At 40.8% G+C, this 17,903-nt stretch overlaps 1 protein-coding gene across 1 annotated transcript in view; it reads left to right on the top strand.

Annotated features, from left to right (window-relative positions):
* The window catches only part of AP3B1 (adaptor related protein complex 3 subunit beta 1), a 309,804-nt gene that overhangs the window by 149,160 nt on the left and 142,741 nt on the right, over positions 1–17,903 (top strand). The window contains exon 14 of the mRNA XM_006119130.4: positions 5,161–5,270. Within this exon, the coding sequence (XP_006119192.1) occupies positions 5,161–5,270 (110 nt within the window). The remainder of the gene's footprint in view (positions 1–5,160; positions 5,271–17,903) is intronic.

The raw sequence follows: 17,903 nt of genomic DNA, 5'->3' as shown, positions 1-17,903 counted from the left end.
GCTCCCTCCTGCCCCCTCCTTCCTCACCCTGTGCACTGCTGCCTCTTTTACTGAGTAGGGAACCGGTTTAAGAGCTGGCTCCCCACACATACCAGCTCCTGCCTGCCCTCCCCGCCCTGCTATATCAGTCAGACATGGCAGCACAGGAGAAAGGAGGTGTTGTGTGTAACTGTGCATGTTAACTGATTAATCCAGGCTCATCAGTTAACCATATAGACTATCACACTTTCATACCCCTAGTTTACATACATAAACAAAATCAAAATCCAACATGGATTCTTTCTTCTTTCCTTTCCCAGCTGTTTGTGGAAAATATGGGAGGGCTTAGAATTAGTCCTTCTCATTTCTTGTGCTTTTCTCAACACATCAGATGTTCTATTAGCTCGCCCGTCTTATCTGTGAAAACTCCCACATGATTGCTACATTTCTTGAAGCAATTGTTTTGGGTAAGGTAGGTTATCTAGTGCTGGTCCCATTAAGATTGAGAAACTATTTTTAAATGTGTTGGAGGCTGGATATGAAGCCACGTGATTTTGTATCCTGAGTGCAAACTAGATTTTCAGTAAGTTTACTTTCTGAGGTAACCTAGCTGCTTTTTCTGTTTCAGGTTGTGCCAAACTTACATAAATTCATATTTTTTAAAAAGATACAAAAGTATTTTTAGAAAGATATAGAGTATGAAAATGCAATTACAGTGAGCAGTTTTAACATTTACTTTATTCCAATTGATATTTACTTAACAGAAAAAGTATGCACTGTACTTCATAATGGGAGTAACACTAGAGCTGGTGATATCTATCATTAATAAAGTAAAATAATTTTAACAGTGCATATTGTATTAAATAAAATATATATTGATTTGGTTTAAGAGCCAAGGTCATATGTTAGTGAAGGACAAAGTATCAACAAGGTGAAAGCTTAGAGTCTGGAAAAGGTTGCCAAGTATCCACACAAGCAGCAAGTTTGTTACAAAGAACAGTTAGATGTTTTGTTCCAGCTATTGGTATACTCTTGCATTGTCTCAAACTTGGTTCATACTGCCTTCCTCTGGTTCAAACAGGGTATTCTCTCTAAACAAGTGTACTTGCAATAAATGCATATTCACCTCTTTTAAAATGCCTTTAACACTGATTCTTTAATGTGCATGTAATAATCTCTTCAGTTTCATATTTAGTTGCTTCAGCCCTCAGTTTACATTAACTAATGAACCATACTTTCCTAATAAAATGTGACTATCATTTAAAATATTGCACTGCAAGTTGGAGCCTCTTTCAAAGGTGTTGTTTTTTCCAGTGGCATTTTAATAATCTATACATTCTTCCTAAATTTATTTGTGGATTTCACCTGTTTGGAAGCTGTACATGTTACTTTCCGAACTTTGTATTATACAGACACAAACTGGTTTAGGGTAGTCTGTTTCAGTTCTCTATTCATTTGTCTTCACCACTATTCAAGGAGAATATGCCATTATGATGATTATTTTATGGAATTCTGTTTCACTGGCTCCCTCAATCTCCCCCTCCCCCAACATCTTACAGATTTATTTTAAAATTATCACTTTTATTTGTACTTGTTCTTTCATTGTAATTTTTGGCAGTGCTGAAAGGGACAAAAAGCTCTCTGGACTAACCTGAACTAGAATTTCATAAAATCCTTGGAAACCCTTGCATCCATGGAGTAGATGTATTTTGAAATGTAGGGTTTATAGAATCATAGAATACGAGGACTGGAAGGGGTTGAGAGGTCATCGAATCCAGTCCCCTGCCCTTATGGCAGGACCAAATACTGTCTAGACCATCCCTGATAGACTTTTTTCTTACCTACTCTTAAATATCTCCGGAGACGGAGATTCCACAACCTTTCTGGGCAATTTATTCCGATGTTTGACTACCCTGACACTTAGGAACTTTTCCCTAATGTCCAACTTACACCTCCATTGCTGCAGTTTAAGCGCATTGCTTCTTGTTCTGTCCTCAGAGGCCAAGATAAACAAGTTTTCTCCCTCCTCCTTATGACACCCTTTTAGATACCTGAAAATAGCAAAGGCACAAAATGAGATCAGACTAGCTACAGGCATAAAGAGAAACAAGAAGACCTTTTATAAATACATTAGAAGCAAGAGGAAGACCAAGGACAGGGTAGGCCCACTGCTCAGTGAGGAGGGAGAAGCAGTAACAGGAAACTTGGAAATGGCGGAGATGCTCAATGACTTCTTTGTTTCGGTCTTCACCGAGAAGTCTGGAGGTGTGCCTAACGTAGTGAATACAAGCAGAGAGAGGGTAAGTTTAGAAGATAGGATACACAAAGAACAAGTTAAAAATCACTTAGGAAAGTTAGATGTCAGAAAGTCACCAGGTCCTGATGAAATGCATCCCAGGATACTCAAGAAGCTGATAGAGGAGGTATCTGAGCCTTTAGCTATGATCTTTGAAAAATCATGGCAGACAGGGGAGATTCCAGAAGACTGGAAAAGGGCAAATATTGTGCCCATCTATAAAAAGGGGAATAAGAACAACCCAGGAAACTACAGACCGGTCAGTTTAACGTCTGTCCCAGGGAAGATAATGGAGCAGGTAATTAGGGAAATCATATGCAAGCACTTGGAAGGTAATAAAGTGATAGGGAATAGCCAGCATGGGTTTGTGAAGAACAAGTCATGCCAAACTAATCAGAATCATGTTTGCTTTTTTAGCAACAGCATCACTCTGCTGACTCATATTCAGCTTGTGGTTCACTATAACCCCTAGATCCCTTTCTGCCGTACCCCTTCCTAGACAGTCGCTTCCCATTCTTTGTGTGAAACTGATTGTTCATTCCTAAGTGGAGCACTTTGCATTTGTCTTTATTAAACTTCATCCTGTTTACCTCAGACCATTTCTCCAGATCATTTTGAATCACGACCCTATCCTCCAGAGCAGTCGCAACCCCTCTCAGCTTGGTATCATCTGCAAACTTAATAAACATACTTTCTATGCCAATAGCTACATCGTTGATGAAAATAGTGAACAGAACCCGTCCCAGAACAGACCCCTGTGGATCCCCACTTGTTATACCTTTCCAGCAGGATTGTGAACCATTAATAACTATTCTCTGAGTATGGTTATCCAGCCAGTTATGCACCCACCTTATAGTAGCCCCATCTAAGTTGAATTTGCCTCATTTATTGATAAGATTATCATGCAAGTCCTTATCAAATGCACGACTATGTAGCACTTTAAAGACTATGACTTACTAAAGTTTAGGTATACCACATCCACCACTTCTTCCTTATCCACAAGACTTGTTATCCTATCAAAGAAAGCTATCAGATTGGTTTGACATAATTTGTTCTTTACCAATCCATGCTGGCTGTTCCCTATCACCTTGCCACCTTCCAAGTGTTTACAGATGATTTCCTTAATGACTTGCTCCATTATCTTCCCTCGCACAGAAGTTAAACTATCTGGTCTATAGTTTCCTGGGTTGTTCTTATTTCCCTTTTTATAAATGGGCACTATATTTGCCCTTTTCCAGTCTTCTGGAATCTCTCCTGTCTCCCATCATTTTCCAAAGATGATAGCTAGAGGTTCAGATACCTCCTCTAGCAGCTCCTTATCTGTATTAACTGAAGGTGTGAATTTAAAGTGCATTACTTACAATGCATTAAAACCCTTATTTGGACCATCTCAGTCAGAATGAAAGTGGCCTTAATTTGGTTTAGCTAATTCAACCCACATTAGATTCACACTTTTTAGTTAATTTGTATTAACTTCCTCCCCAAGAAAGAATAAATCAAGACTTTTCATCTCGTTACAGGCAGTCCCCGGGTTATGTACAAGATAGGGACTATAGGTTTGTTCTTAAGTTGAATTTGTATGTAAGTCGGAACTGGTACATATTGTAGGGGAAACTCTAGCCAAACATTTTTCCAGAGCTCAGTGTTGTTCTCCCACACCTCACTTCCCTCAGTCCTTTATTCTCAAGCTGAGGTGTCTGCTGAGAAAAGCCGCTCCGTGTCTCCCTGGTCTGCTGGGGGGGGGGGCGCGCTAGCTTCGCGTCTCCCTGGTCTGCTGGTGCCCCGTTTGTAAGTAGGGATCCGATGTAAGTCAGATCCATGTAACCCGGGGACTGCCTGTATATTATTTTAAATCTTATTCAAGAAATTAGTTTGGAGAAATGACTCAGTTGTCATGTCAAATGGAAGATGATATACAAAGCTGCAGTCTAAAATATAAGCTCTTCAGAGTGCCAGGAAGTATCCATGGATAGCTACAGCTGTAATTTTTAAAATAAAAATCTGCCAGATAGAGCTTTCATGATTTCCAGATGACCATGATGATGTTTAAGGGATTTTTCCTCCAAGTATTCTTCTTTTGCACATCTTTCCCTTTCTTTTTGATTTACTGACATACGCTGGAAATGAATGGTCCGTGTGTTAGGTTAACTGTTCAAATACAAGGATGTTGTGCCTTTCCTTCATCTTGCCATACATGAGTTTATTCTTGCATAGAAGCCTGCCTCTGCACCAGTAAGGGTTTTTCAGCTTCAAAATTTGCATATTTCATACAAGTTGATCAGGCTGCAAATGTTACTTGTTACAGTAGTTAAGCATTCCTGTGCATAGCTTAGACATAAATCTTCTAACAGCTTGCCTATTTAAGATCCTCATTTGAATGTACTAGAGATAAGATTATGAATTTGGGAGATGGGATACAGGGTCGATTACGATATGGGAGTGCAAATGTTCAGTGGCCTGTTTATTTTCACTGTTGAATTAGCTGGCAATTTTCTGAGCTAACTTTTTTTAGAGTCCTTACCTATTCCACCATTAAATTGCGGTATCTATTTGTGCTTCTTTAATGACTTATTTAAAAATAAAAATAGTAAGTACAGACACATTAAATCACATTTAAAAGGAATCATCAAGTGTGTATAATGGACTTGATTTTGTTCTCTTAACACAATCCTTCCCCTTTCATAACTTGTTTGTTAGAGCAGGGCCTGTCTTCAGATTTATAACATGATCTGCACATTTATGTTACTATTATAAATTAGTTCTGCAGTTAAACTTGTTAGATCATTTACTGCTGTTGAACAGTTGACAATTTGGTGCACATGATTTCTATTCCATATGCATAAATACTTCTAAAATAAATTGTAACTTGTTTTTGTCTTTGTCAGAAATAGTAGTTGCTGAAAGTGTAGTTGTCATTAAGAAACTACTACAAACACAACCTGCGCACCATGGTGAAATTATTAAACATATGGCAAAGCTCTTGGACACTATTACTGTGAGTATTTATGCATACTTCTGTATTTTTGTTGCTAACAAATTAAAATTGTAATATTGGTGATCATGGACTAGAAATGGAAATAGATATGTAAGAGAAATGGAACATAAACCGCATATTAATGGAGAAGGAAGGATGCAAAAAAAATTAAATAAAGCATTTGCAAAGACAGACTTATTCAAGTAGGATTGAATTGATCAAATTACATATTGTTATTGCAAGTATCTGTGGTATTTGAGTCTTGGTGACAATTTCAAATAGCATTATTATTTTGCAGAAGAGAGCTCTTTCCCTTGGTTTTTCCTCTATTCATTGGCTTCCAGTTGAATATTGGATCAAAATCAATGTTAATTATGCTAATTTTGAAGTCCTTTAAAGAACATAGGGACCAAGTTACCAAAGGGATTACATCGCTTTGTAATTGTGACTTCCCACCAGAGCTGACGTCTGCTGGAACAGCGGAACTCTTTACCTCAAGTGAGGCTTGCATGTGCACGAGATGGAGTATCATCAGTGACTAGTAATCTGGACCAGGGCCCCTCAGGGCCCCTGGGCAGGCCAAGAGGGAAGAGGGTTGTCCAATATGGACCACAAGCCCTGCCCCTTCCCACCAGTGCCCTGCCTTCCCCATGGCACTCTGTACCCAAGGATGCAGCTTTGGGGATTGTTGGGGTGGGGAGATGGAGGAGGTCTGGAACAGCAGCCTCTACTCCCTGTGATGAAGAGGAGCACTGTGAAACTAGTGTAGTTGACCAGAGAAGCATGGGGGGAGGGCCCAACTGGTGATCCCTGAAGCTGCATTCTTGGGATTGGGATACCAGGGGGAGAGGGAACAAGGTGATGATGGGAATGGGCGGGAATTGGGGGCCAGTAGTAGACAGGACCACACCTCCCTCCTGGCCCGCTGGGAGTCCAGGCTGGATTGCACAATTGCTTTGCACAGTGCTGACCCCCGGATTGGGAGTTTGGGACCCTGATCCACAAGTATCTCCCAGAAAGTGTACAGCCATGAAACCAACTGCTCTTTTGGTTTTGTCTATTATCTCCTGCACCACAGGTCTTTCTCAGTTTATTATTGAGAATAGGAGAACGATTCCTTCTTTTCAGGTTTAATGAATGATCTGTGTTTTTTCCTGGCTTTAAATGCAAGAGGCAGATGGTAGAATATTGTTGCTGCGTGAGATTGTTACTCTAGTTCTGTTTTTATACATCATACAGTCGCAAGACATTTTTAAATAGCTAGCTTTTAAAATGTAAGCTTTAAGAGAGAGGAAATAAAAGGTAACTGTTAAGAGCAAGTTTACACTACTAAATTAACTTAGATTGACTTATGTTGACTACGGCCATTACTGTAATTATACTGCTTTTCCTCATTGTGTTTGCAGTATGCATCCTCAGTGGCCACTTTGCACAGTGAGACAGTTTCTGAAAGGCAGCAATAGTTGATGTAAGCAGTTAGGGCTGTGAAAGGTTAACCAGTTTAACTGGTAAGCATTACACATTAAGACTGGGAGGTGGGGAGACTTCAGCTCAACTGGGCTGGAGTGGCCCCCTCTGCCCGCCCCTCCTTTAATTGGTTAGCTGGTTAGACAACATGTTTAACCAGTTAACCAATTAAACAGGATTTTACATCTCTATAAGCAGTGCAATATCAGCACTGACACTGTGTTGACCTGTCATTTTGATGCAAATCTGATTCCAAGTTACCAAAGAAGCTAAGACTGACTGTGCTTAGAGTACACTTGATTTTGGAGTATGCCCTAATTGAAAACAAGTATAGGCTGGGATTCCATTGGGAAAGCTGAGTTATGCTGAAGTAAAATAGGGAATAGATTTATGGCATCACCATTATGGTCTGTGACCATGAGGTTCCGAAATAAGAGGCATATGATATGTAATATGAAATAAGAAAATGACCCTCAGTGGCAACTGAGTGATATGTGTTTTCTGGATGTCTTCCCTTTTTCTTTCCAGTCCACTCCTCTATCCCTTTCTATGCTGCCTCTGTCCTTTCCTTTATATTGTGTCGCTGTCTTTAGACAGTGATTTAACTAACTCTGCTGTGCTTGGCATATAAGTCCAGAACAAAAACAGTTCTATTCAGCCCAGGTCGTCTTTGCATGTTAGTCTGCTGAAAAACAGAAACTGAAGATCCAGAACATTCAAGAAGCAAGAGCTGGTAGCTAGGCTGCACAGACGAGAACTATTAATTCATTTTTATGAGACCATTGGTGTAGGTGTAGCATGTTTCTGATAAAACTTAATTGTAACTTATTTTTAAATGAGAAATTTAGTATTTATTGATTTTTTTTAAATTAATTAAATTCAATTTAAATAAAAAAAACTGATTGTTTGGGGTTTTTTAAAATAACAAAAACAAACATTGCTGCAGGGTGGATTAAAAAAATATTTTTGCACTAGCTTATTAGAGAGTTGAATTTGACTCTGTGAAAATAGAAATTAAATAAAAGGAATAACAAAAGATTATTTTTACTAGAAAGAAATCCCTTTTTAATATATTCCAACATATTTTCCTTGAATGTGTATATTCATGTTAGGCTATTTTTGTTTTAATGGCTACAAATTGGATAGAAACTAAATACATCTGATCAGTTATTAAAGTAGTGTTAGGAAGCTCAATCACAAATAATTAGAGATTTTTCAGGGCATGCTAAGATGAATCTCTCATTCACAAAAAGTCTGAGGAAGGGCTGGGGCTCTTGTTTGTACATTTTGAAGGCAGAATACTGTGCGGTACTTCCTCCTTGGAAATGTAGCAACAGCTGGGTGGGCTCTTGCTACATTTCAAAGTGGAAGCGCCCTTATCGACTAATCAAATAGTTGATGGAAATCCCATTTACTATTAGATTAGTTGATTAATCTAATTTTAACATCTCTCTAGTGCACACTAATATTCAGCTGTTTATAGTATTTTAGTAATCCATATATAATAATATTAGAAATAAGTTAAGCATAACACAAGTTATTTTCCTGCAACATGTGGAGTCATTTTCTTGCATGCTTGGATTTTGTTTTATAGTTACATCATGATTTGTAGTTAGAGTATAATTAACACAGAAATGATGATCGGGAGATCTTTTTTTACAAATAGAGGGTGGCTTTATGACACTCATATTGGTTATAGCTATAGGAAAACCATAGAATCAGTATGCCTCATGAGATCCACTCAAGTTTCCTACTGTCTCTGCATTATTTCCCAAGCATCTGGTAAAGATGATATGCATGAACCAACTGAAGAAGGATTGCATAGAATAAGAAAGGCAACAGCCATTAGAAAGAAACTACAAGATGGCAAATATAGAGTCTATTAACAGAATTGAGTCCCTCTTTCATTCGGAGCAAATAGTAATAGAGATGTAGCTGAAACAAAAGACAGGACTATGCAGCACTTTAAAGACTATCAATCAAGATGGTTTATTAGGTGATGAGCTTTCATGGGCCAGTCTTTAAAGTGCTGCCCACGAAAGCTCATCACCTAATAAACCATCTTGTCAGTCTTTAAAGTGCTGCATAGTCCTGTCTTTTGTTTCAGAACAGATAGTATCAGTAATGTGGCACAGAAAGTGCTATACCCAGTACAGTGACAAAGTTAAAATCCAGAAACTATAGGAAGCAAGAGCATCTGCAACTAATGTATCATATGTGTGGTAAGCTTGTAGTGATCCCAGTAAAGGCACTATTGTTCATGTTTTGAAGCTACCTGAGGATTCGTACCATTACTGCCATCTTGCAAAGGAAACTGTCATTGAAATTACACACACCTGCATCAATAGTAGATCATGATTCAAGGAAAAACTACAAACTTGTATAGATATTTTATGTTAGCTCACTTCCTTGCCTGCTTGGTCTCCTGCTGAGAGACAAACACTTATTTCCAGCCAAGAATAAATATGTATCTATTTCACAAATGATTGATTCTTGCCAGGATGATGATACGACCATTTCTAAGATGACACATTTCTGTCCCTGGTATATTTTGCATTGAGAATTTCATACTCTAGCTATAAAGGTTTCAGTGTCAGTGAGAATGATTCAGCTGCTTGTATTCCAGATAGCTTTTACATGTTTCTCCACTTGCTTCATGAAAGCCAGTCTACCCTTCAGAGTGATGCTGAAGCTTGAGGGGAGTGTCCTTTTTTCCCCTGCTTCTCAGTTGGGGGCCACATCTGTGAGGGTTTTTTGGGGGGGTTTGTTTTGTTTTTTGGCCTCTCACTTGTTTTTGGCCCATAACTGATTTTTCTGTAGGTCCATGGTCCCTAACACAAAAATGGCTCTCCACATCTGTTTTGTACCAAACTCAGTAGAACAAGCTACGAATGAAAGTTGTATGCTAGAGCGATGCATGCTCACTAAGTGACATTTCAAGCACAGTGGAACCTGCTTCTTCATCAACTCTTGGACTTTATAGCAGCACATAATAGGAGTTCAATATAGTACATCATCAAAGGTGTGTAGTCACATTGTTATGATGAGCTCATGGCAGTTTGTGCTTCACAAAGATTTCAAAATGTCACCTCTTTGTTTGTGACCAGTGAAGACGAAAGTAGTGCCAACTTAGGTTTTGCTGGCAGTACATGGAAATGGTGGCCCTACTGCTGATATTCACCTGTGCCCAGAGGGAAAAAAATTGAGAGCTGCAACTCTTGATTTTCAAATGTACACTGCACATTCTCCCATGAGACCTGGCCACACAAACTATGCATGTTAGGGTGCCATCTGCATAACAGAATTGCATCTTCTATTGACTGACATGATCAAGGAGTTCCAAAACGGAAATTTTCTTACGCGATCATTTCCAAAGTTTAGCCAAGTGGACCTTAATAAAAGTCAAATTGCTTAAAGGCATAGGAATGAAAGGAGGTGAAATTGCAGGTCTCACCAAAACTTGTTCAGCCCTCAGTAAATAGGCCTTGACTTAAAATCTAAGAGCCTGAATTTCAGTAGACACCAGGACAACTTATTCATTGTGAGTCAAGAAAGTTACAGCAATGTGATAATGAAGATGAGAATGCCTTCTTATGAACACATCAGTGATTCAGGTTTTTCTCGAAAGGAGCCACCCACTTAATTGCAAAATATTGAAACAAAAGATCTGGTTACTAAAGCCATTGAAGATGCACTTTTACATGAAGAGATCCCAGGACAAGTACAATTGGACAGCTTTGTGTAAAAATAGCTTAGATGCATATACTATCCACTGTAAAATAAATACATAATGTTCCAACTTCTTTCGTGCTACGTGAGGTGTGGGGAGAAGTAAAAGGAAAAGCCTTTACCATGCAAGTAGGCAGAAATATTCTTCAGAATTAATCATGCCTATCTAGCCAGCAGGATTATGAATTTGCCACAAATTTTGAAATGTAATGTCTGCCCTTTGGCATTAGCAAAGTCAAATGAAAGAGTAAGAGCAGGCACAAAAGCAATACTCAATGTACTGACGTCAAGCAGATGTCCACTGCTCCCAAAAGCTACCCCTATTGGGAGAAGCTGTTGTGTAATAATGAGCAAGCTTCCTGAAGCCATCTGGAATTAAAATGTTGGGAGACCTTGCAGGAATATCTGTAAAAACAGTACTTAGGACTGGAGCACACTTCTGTAGAATAGATGAGGAGGAGTTTGACAGCTGTTATAAGGAGCCTACAATGTAGAAATGCTCAAGAGGTACAAGACCTCTCCAAAGAGTAGTGGAAGGCAGATCTAAAAAATCAGGAGGAGCAACTAATGACCCAAGCACCATATAAAATCATTCTGGCTGGTGGCTTTCAGGATGACGTTGACCCAAGAATGATTTTACACTGTGTCCACGGGGATACTCAGTGTTGGTTGTTGCAGCCAGGGAGACTGATGTACTCATTACCTTAATGTCTCACTATCGCAAATGACATATAGATAGCTGTGGATGAAAGCTGTCCCATCAAAGGAACGAAAGTGCTTTGTTGTTCATGCCATTTGTGAGCAACTACAATACGCACTGTTCTGGAAACTGCATTTTATGTCCCAACTGGTTGTGATGCTGGACACAGCAAGAAGACCACATGGAAAATTTTTGAGCAATGCCATCAGCTTCTAATTGATCTTGCATGGGATGACACAGATTTGAAGGTGAAAAGTGCTGCAGAGTTTGTTTATTAGATGTATATAAAAGTCCAGATCATTGACAAAGCATGTGCCATTTTGTTCACATGCTTGTGGTCATCAGAAGCTTTATCCCCAAGTAATGATGCACTTTTCTTTCACGTATGGAGAGCTCATTACTAAGCACTATTTTGGAGACAGGCCTACTTCCCAAATACTGTACTTGCTCTTTAAGTAGAGTGGGTTGACAACAGAAGGATGGAAATCTGGTGCCACAGGTCATATCACCAATACCAGCAGATTGCATGTAGGCACACTATTAAATGCAGAAGTTAGTAGTGCAGGTGCAGGTCTCCATGACTTGTTTGAACAGGACTACAGTATGCAAATGTAGGCAACTGGAACAAGATCCATGCTTAAGAACAGTATTATCAAATAAGTAGATGTTGCTCTGATAACTGGCCTAATAGGATGTTGATACAATTTGCCACTGTATACCAAAGTTACTTTAAATAGTACAACATTAGCATATGTGCATAAGATACACATCTATGTGTTACTTTGTTCTCTTGATAAAGGCCTTTTAAATAAAACAAGCAGCTTGGCAACAACCATATTTAGATTCAGCATATCATAAATATTATAAGACTTGCTACCATCTTTAACAAAAGAAATTAACATGACAGTTAACTTATCTGAAAACCCAAGTAGTCTGAGTTTTGATTCTCTTCCAGAATACTACTTCAGTATTCTTCAGTATTCAGCTTCTATCCATTTGTATCTTTCCCCCTACATGTTAAATTATTATTCTTATTTAGGCTTGGCAGGATTCTGTTTTAATCAATAACTGTCTGTAAACCTTGATTTCAGCTGACACAAAGAAATCGACAGGAGAAAATCAATCAGTAACAGTTGACGTGCCTGCAGGAATAGGGTATAGGCTTTGCCACCATGCAGGGAACCCTCTGCAGCACTGCTGTTACAAGTGAATGAGTAAGTCCCTGACAATGAAGCTGCAGAGGACTCCCTGTGTTATCTCAGGGCCAATGTCACCTGATTCCTGCAGGTAACAAGGTGCAGGGGAGGCTGAGGTCCTGGCACTGCAGAATTTGAGATCATGGCCAGCACTACAAAAAGGAGGTGGCAAAGAGCCTTCCTCCAGGCCTAGAAATCTCAGTGACTCCTGTGGCAATGCAGGGCAAGTTCACTGCTGCCCTGCTGTCGTGAATCTGCTCACTACTAGCAGCTAATAGTGTCAGGGGTCTCTGCTCTTTTCTGCCCTGCCAGTACTGCACCCTTACCTGCACTTTGTGCTTGCAGGAATTAGGTGACACTGGTCCTGAGATCAAGCAGAAGGCCCTTTGCAGCTTTGCTGTTATGGCCCCACTTTCTCATTTGTCAGCTGCTAGTTAGGAAGCCATCCCTGGGCAAGAACAACAGGGCAGCAGGCAACAGCTCATTCCACTCCTCTTACAGTCCTGGCCAGGGGCTCCAGTCCAGACCAGGATGACAACAGCTTCCCCTGCACCTTTATCTTTGGTGTCCTGACACATGAATATGCAGTGAGCCTGCTGAAGCATGCTGTCTACACTGGCCTAGCCCTGGCCTACCTCCACAAATGAACAAATAATATTTTAATAACCTTGAAAATTGATAAAAATAATTGAGAATACAAAAAATTAAATTCTGCTAAGCCTGTCGATATTGTAGTAGTTCATCTTTACTATGGTAGGCTCTCTACAGATGCATAAGAAAGACACTCCTGCTCTATTGCCTCTCAAAGATTGGCAGGGGCACATTGTACCCAGGAGCAAGCACTCGCTGTTCACCTCTGTGTTATTTGCTAGATGTTGGGAACTTCTTCCAAATATTGGTGGTATTTTCCTTCTGTCGTCTTTCGTACTGTTTCGTACTGTTTCAGAGACATTCTTGGTTCTGTGACTGTGCATAACTTGATTGTGAACTGATCTGCAGAGCTAATTTTAAATCAGGAGGTGAAAAGGAATACTTGCCACTGGGATGAAGAGTGTATAAGGAGTTGCCAACTTTCTCAGTTTGAGGGAGATTAAGGTGTATGGGAGATCTTAACACTTGGAAGGGAAATTATATTGGGGCATGCCATTGACAGGAGGCATTAAGAAGCATTGGGTAGCTAAGAGAAAAAGAGTTAAGTTGTTATTCTTGCTGCTAGAATAGAATAGGGAAACTTTGATATTTGGGAGAGGTCTTAGGGTACTTCCACTTCTCTTCCTGCTGCTGCTGCTGCCTCTCCCCCTTCCTCCCTAATAAATCTCAGCAGGGAACTTCTGGAGCATCATTTTATTGTTGCATTTCAGGTATGATAGGGTTCATGTTGGCTAGCTATTTCCATTTATTAAGTTTTGCCTTCCTTAAATTGTTGCAAAGAGTCATAGAGTATGGGGTTGGTATTTGTGTTGTTCCTACACCAGCTCTAAAACTGCAGCTCATAGTCTTGCCTGAACTATTTGCCCTGTTCTGGGATAACTGTTCAAACTTTTTCAAACCTTTGGATCAATTTACATCTACATATACCTTATTTTTAATATGAAAGCCTCTCCATATTCAGTACGTTCTTCAAGTGCTTATTCACATTGATTCCAGTTAGGCATGCCTGTGCTGTCATTGAAAACTTTTCCCTTAGCGGCATTCAGCCAGTCAGCCAGCGAGCCCCCTGGAGTGGCATTGATAAAGTTCACTATATATGTCCCCACTGACTGTCCACCCCTCAGTTCCTTCTTACTATCAGTGGCAGTGTTGGAGAACTATGTTCACTTACTTACAATAGCACCTAGCACCCACAGAGCTTTTCCTTTACCTGAACCTGATCACTCAGGACCATAGGTGCCTCCTGCACCCAGACTTTCAGTCTCTGTACTTCATGGCCTGGAAGTTCCATGGCTGGATGTCACGGAGTTCCAGTGCTCACACCAGGTTCTGCAGATCCTTTTAGGCAACAAGAAGTCATCCATTAGAGCCACTTACCTTGCCAAGAGGAAAAAGTCCTCATGATGCTGCGCTCAGCATCAGATAGCCCCAATGTAGGCATCTATCCCATTCATTCGAGATTATTTGCTCGGACTGAAAGATCAGAGGTTAATCCTATTTATCAGAGTCTACTTAGCAGCCATTTCTGTGTTTCACATTGGTCAGAGTGCCTGATCAGTTGTGGTAAATTTCTTGGTTGTATGCTTCCTCAAGGCGTTGAAAACGGTTTATCCCCAAATGCAGCCATCTCCCCCTACATGGGATCTGAATTTGGTCCTTTCTAAGCTAATGCTTCAACCATTTGAGCCTTTGGTCACCCACTTGCTGCTCTACCTGTTGTGGAAAGTAGCTTTTCTAGTAGCTATTATGTCTGCCAGTCAGGTATTGGAGCTACGAGCACTCATGTCCAAGCCCCCTTATACTATCTTTCACAATGTTAAGGCACAGCTCAGGTCTCATCCAGCCTTCCTTCCCAAAGTGGTGTCCCAATTCCACCTGGGTCGGAATATTTTTCTCATGGCTTTCCACCCAAAGCGGCATGCCAAAGCACAACAGCTGCACTCTCTGGACATTCATAGAGCCCTAGCATTTTATGGCAACCAAACTAAATCCTTCAGGAAGTCATCCCAGCTCTTTGTGGCTGTTGCTGACTGCATTAAGGACCTCTCTGTTTCTTCTCAACTATCTCTTTGTGAATTATGGATTGTATCCATAAATGCTACAAGTCAGCAGTACCTCTGCTCCAGCGATCACCGCCTATTCCACAAGGCCCATTCTTTCATAGCTTTCTTAGCCCAAGTCCAAGTTCAGGATATAGATAGATCAGCCACCTAGTCCTCAATTCGTGCTTTCATGGCACATTATACCATTGATCAGCAGGCAAGGAACAGTGCTGCTGTAGGAAGAGCAGTCCTGCCATATGTAATGCACTAAATCCAACTCCTCCATTCCCCCTGGGATTTGCTTGGGAGTCACCTAATTGGAATTGATGTGAATAAGTACTCAAAGAAGAAAAAATGTTTACTAACTTCTCTTGCTTGTTCATTGAGATGTGGTGTTTGTGCCCATTTCAATATCCTCCTTCCTTCCCCTCTGTCAGGCTATGTCTAGACTGCAAGCCTCTTTCGAAAGAGGCTCTTTCGAAAGCATCTTTCGAAAGAGCCTCTTTCGAAAGAGCGCGTCTAGACTGCACGGAGAAATTTCGAAAAAGCGTCTTGCTTTTTCGAAAGAAAGCATCCAGTGAGTCTGGATGCTCTCTTTCGAAGAAGCCCTATTTACATTGAAGAACGCCTTCTTTCGAAAGAGGAACTTTTGAAAGAAGGCGTTCTTCCTCGTAAATTGAGGTTTACCGCCATCGAAAGAAAAGCCACGTTCTTTCGAATTAATTTCGAAAGAATGCGGCTTGAGTCTGGACGCAGGGGAAGTTTTTTCGAAAAAAGGCTACTTTTTTCGAAAAAACCCCTGAGTCTGAACACAGCCTCAGAGTAGTTGGAAAGAAGGAATTAGGGGCATGGGTCACACCTAATTGGAATGGATGTGAACACATCTCAAAGAACAGCAATTAAGAGAGGTGAGTAACCATTTTTTACATTTGTTTAGTGTCCTAGAGTTTTTCAGTTTTCTCTCTTGAATATGGTATTTTCTTTGAGGCATTGCAACTTGGAAAATACTGGATTTGTTTTAGCCAGAATAAAACAAAGAGAGAAGCCACTGAGCTGTAGGAGGGAGCAGGGTCACCTTTAACGAATTTCACATTGTTAGGTTTCATATAATTACTCTTGAGGGCATTCTGTGTGGGGGAAAAAATGCAGTTATGTGCACAATTTAAAATTCTGCAAATGTTATTGTCAAAGAACTGTGAAGACTCCAGTATGGCACTGGAGAGCACAGGTCAGCTGTGAGAGCTGGAAGATCATTGTGCAGCTCCTCTCATTGGTGAGGAGGCACCTAGCCTTGACACAGTGCAAAGTCTGGATATGTACCAAAATCACCTCAGAGCCCTGGCCCCTCCATGCCAGGTGCGGGCAAGCAGGCTCAGTAAGGCAGGATCCAAGTGTGTAGGGGATCCAGATATGGGTTGAAAGGGTTCTGTCTGAGTGTAGGCAGCTCATTGGGATTTGGGGGCTGCGGGGATCTGTATGCACAGGGGCTTCTGGGGGGCTCTGGGTGCAACAGTAATGGGAGTCAGCAGGGATGATCCAGATGAAGGTTTTGGGGCTCATAGTGTGGGATCTGGGTCTGAGTGCATTGAGCTTGGCAATAGGATCTGAGTGTGAGGGACTCAGTGGGAGGTACTTCCATTGGAGTCATGGGTCTCAGTGGGGTGGGAATCTAAGCACATCTGGTTGGCTGTGTTGGGGTGCCGATCCAGGTGGCTCTTTGGGGTGGTCCGGATGCAGGGAAAGTAAGGCTCATTTGGGGGTTTCTGAGTGTGGGGGCATGGTGAGGTTGGGAAGGAAGGGCTGGGTATGAGCAGGTCTGGATTTGCAGGGGTTGGGTAGATTGGGGAGCAATTCCCTGTTCAGGGACCCTTTTCCCTTCAGTTGAAGAGCAATGGGTGCAGGAAGGGGGAACAGAGCTTTGTAGAGCTTTCTGCAGCTGGGGCAGAAGTCTGATGCAGCCCCAGATGCCATGCAGGAGACCAAGTCCTGTCTTCCCTAGTCCAGCTGAGACTAGCTTTTGAACCTAGTGTAGGGTTATAGCCATCAGGTGGGGTCTTCTATGCCCCACAGTATATTACTGCCCGGGCACCCAAAACATCACTGGAGAGGGTCACATAATTGCTCTTGAGATTTCCATTTGTTTCCCATCCAAAAGGTCATTCTTCTGTGGGGAAGCAAACAATTCTATGGGGGACATAAATTCTGAGCGCGGGCAGTAGTGCAGAATTCCCTTGGAGTAAAATAATAGAGGAATCCTTGAAGTATTTCACTGTGGAAAACAATTCAGAAAAACAAAAAAAAACCAATACTTTTTTTTCCTTTTGCTCCTTCTCCGGCACTATCCCATCCTCTAGCAGACAGCTTGCCATTTCACTCCCTTTCTAATCCCTGCTAAATTTTAAAACCTAATTAGGTGTGGATACAGAATATTAGGCCTAATCTGCTATTGGTTTAGATGTCTGATTCCTTCCTTGACAAATTTGAGTAAATAAAATCAGTGTGTACAAGATATATTTTAGAATGGCATGTGGTGGAATAAGGTTTTAGTTGAAAACATAATAGCTATGGAATTAAGCTTATTTACTTAGTGTTTTGTAAAATCTTTCTAGATGTCTTTCTCTAACTGCTGAGCAGCCAAGGCCTTGTTTCCCCTCCCCCTCTCCCCAGACAAGTTAATGGGTTAAAATGGCAGTAGAAACTGCTTTCTAATACTAGGGTTTGAAAAGTGCACTTAACCACTTGCTCAGGGCATATAGAATAAAGCATCAGGCAAAGTAATTTACAATCCTGTTTTCCTTTGAGGATAATGCAAAGCAGGGCTACATAATGGAAATATTATTTCCTGTATTTTTGTCAATTCAAGATCCCT

Source organism: Pelodiscus sinensis, chromosome 6, assembly GCF_049634645.1.
Source record: "Pelodiscus sinensis isolate JC-2024 chromosome 6, ASM4963464v1, whole genome shotgun sequence".
Taxonomy (NCBI): domain Eukaryota; kingdom Metazoa; phylum Chordata; order Testudines; family Trionychidae; genus Pelodiscus; species Pelodiscus sinensis.
The sequence above is the reverse complement of the archived record's forward strand: the minus strand, read 5'-3'. Positions and strand labels throughout refer to the sequence as shown.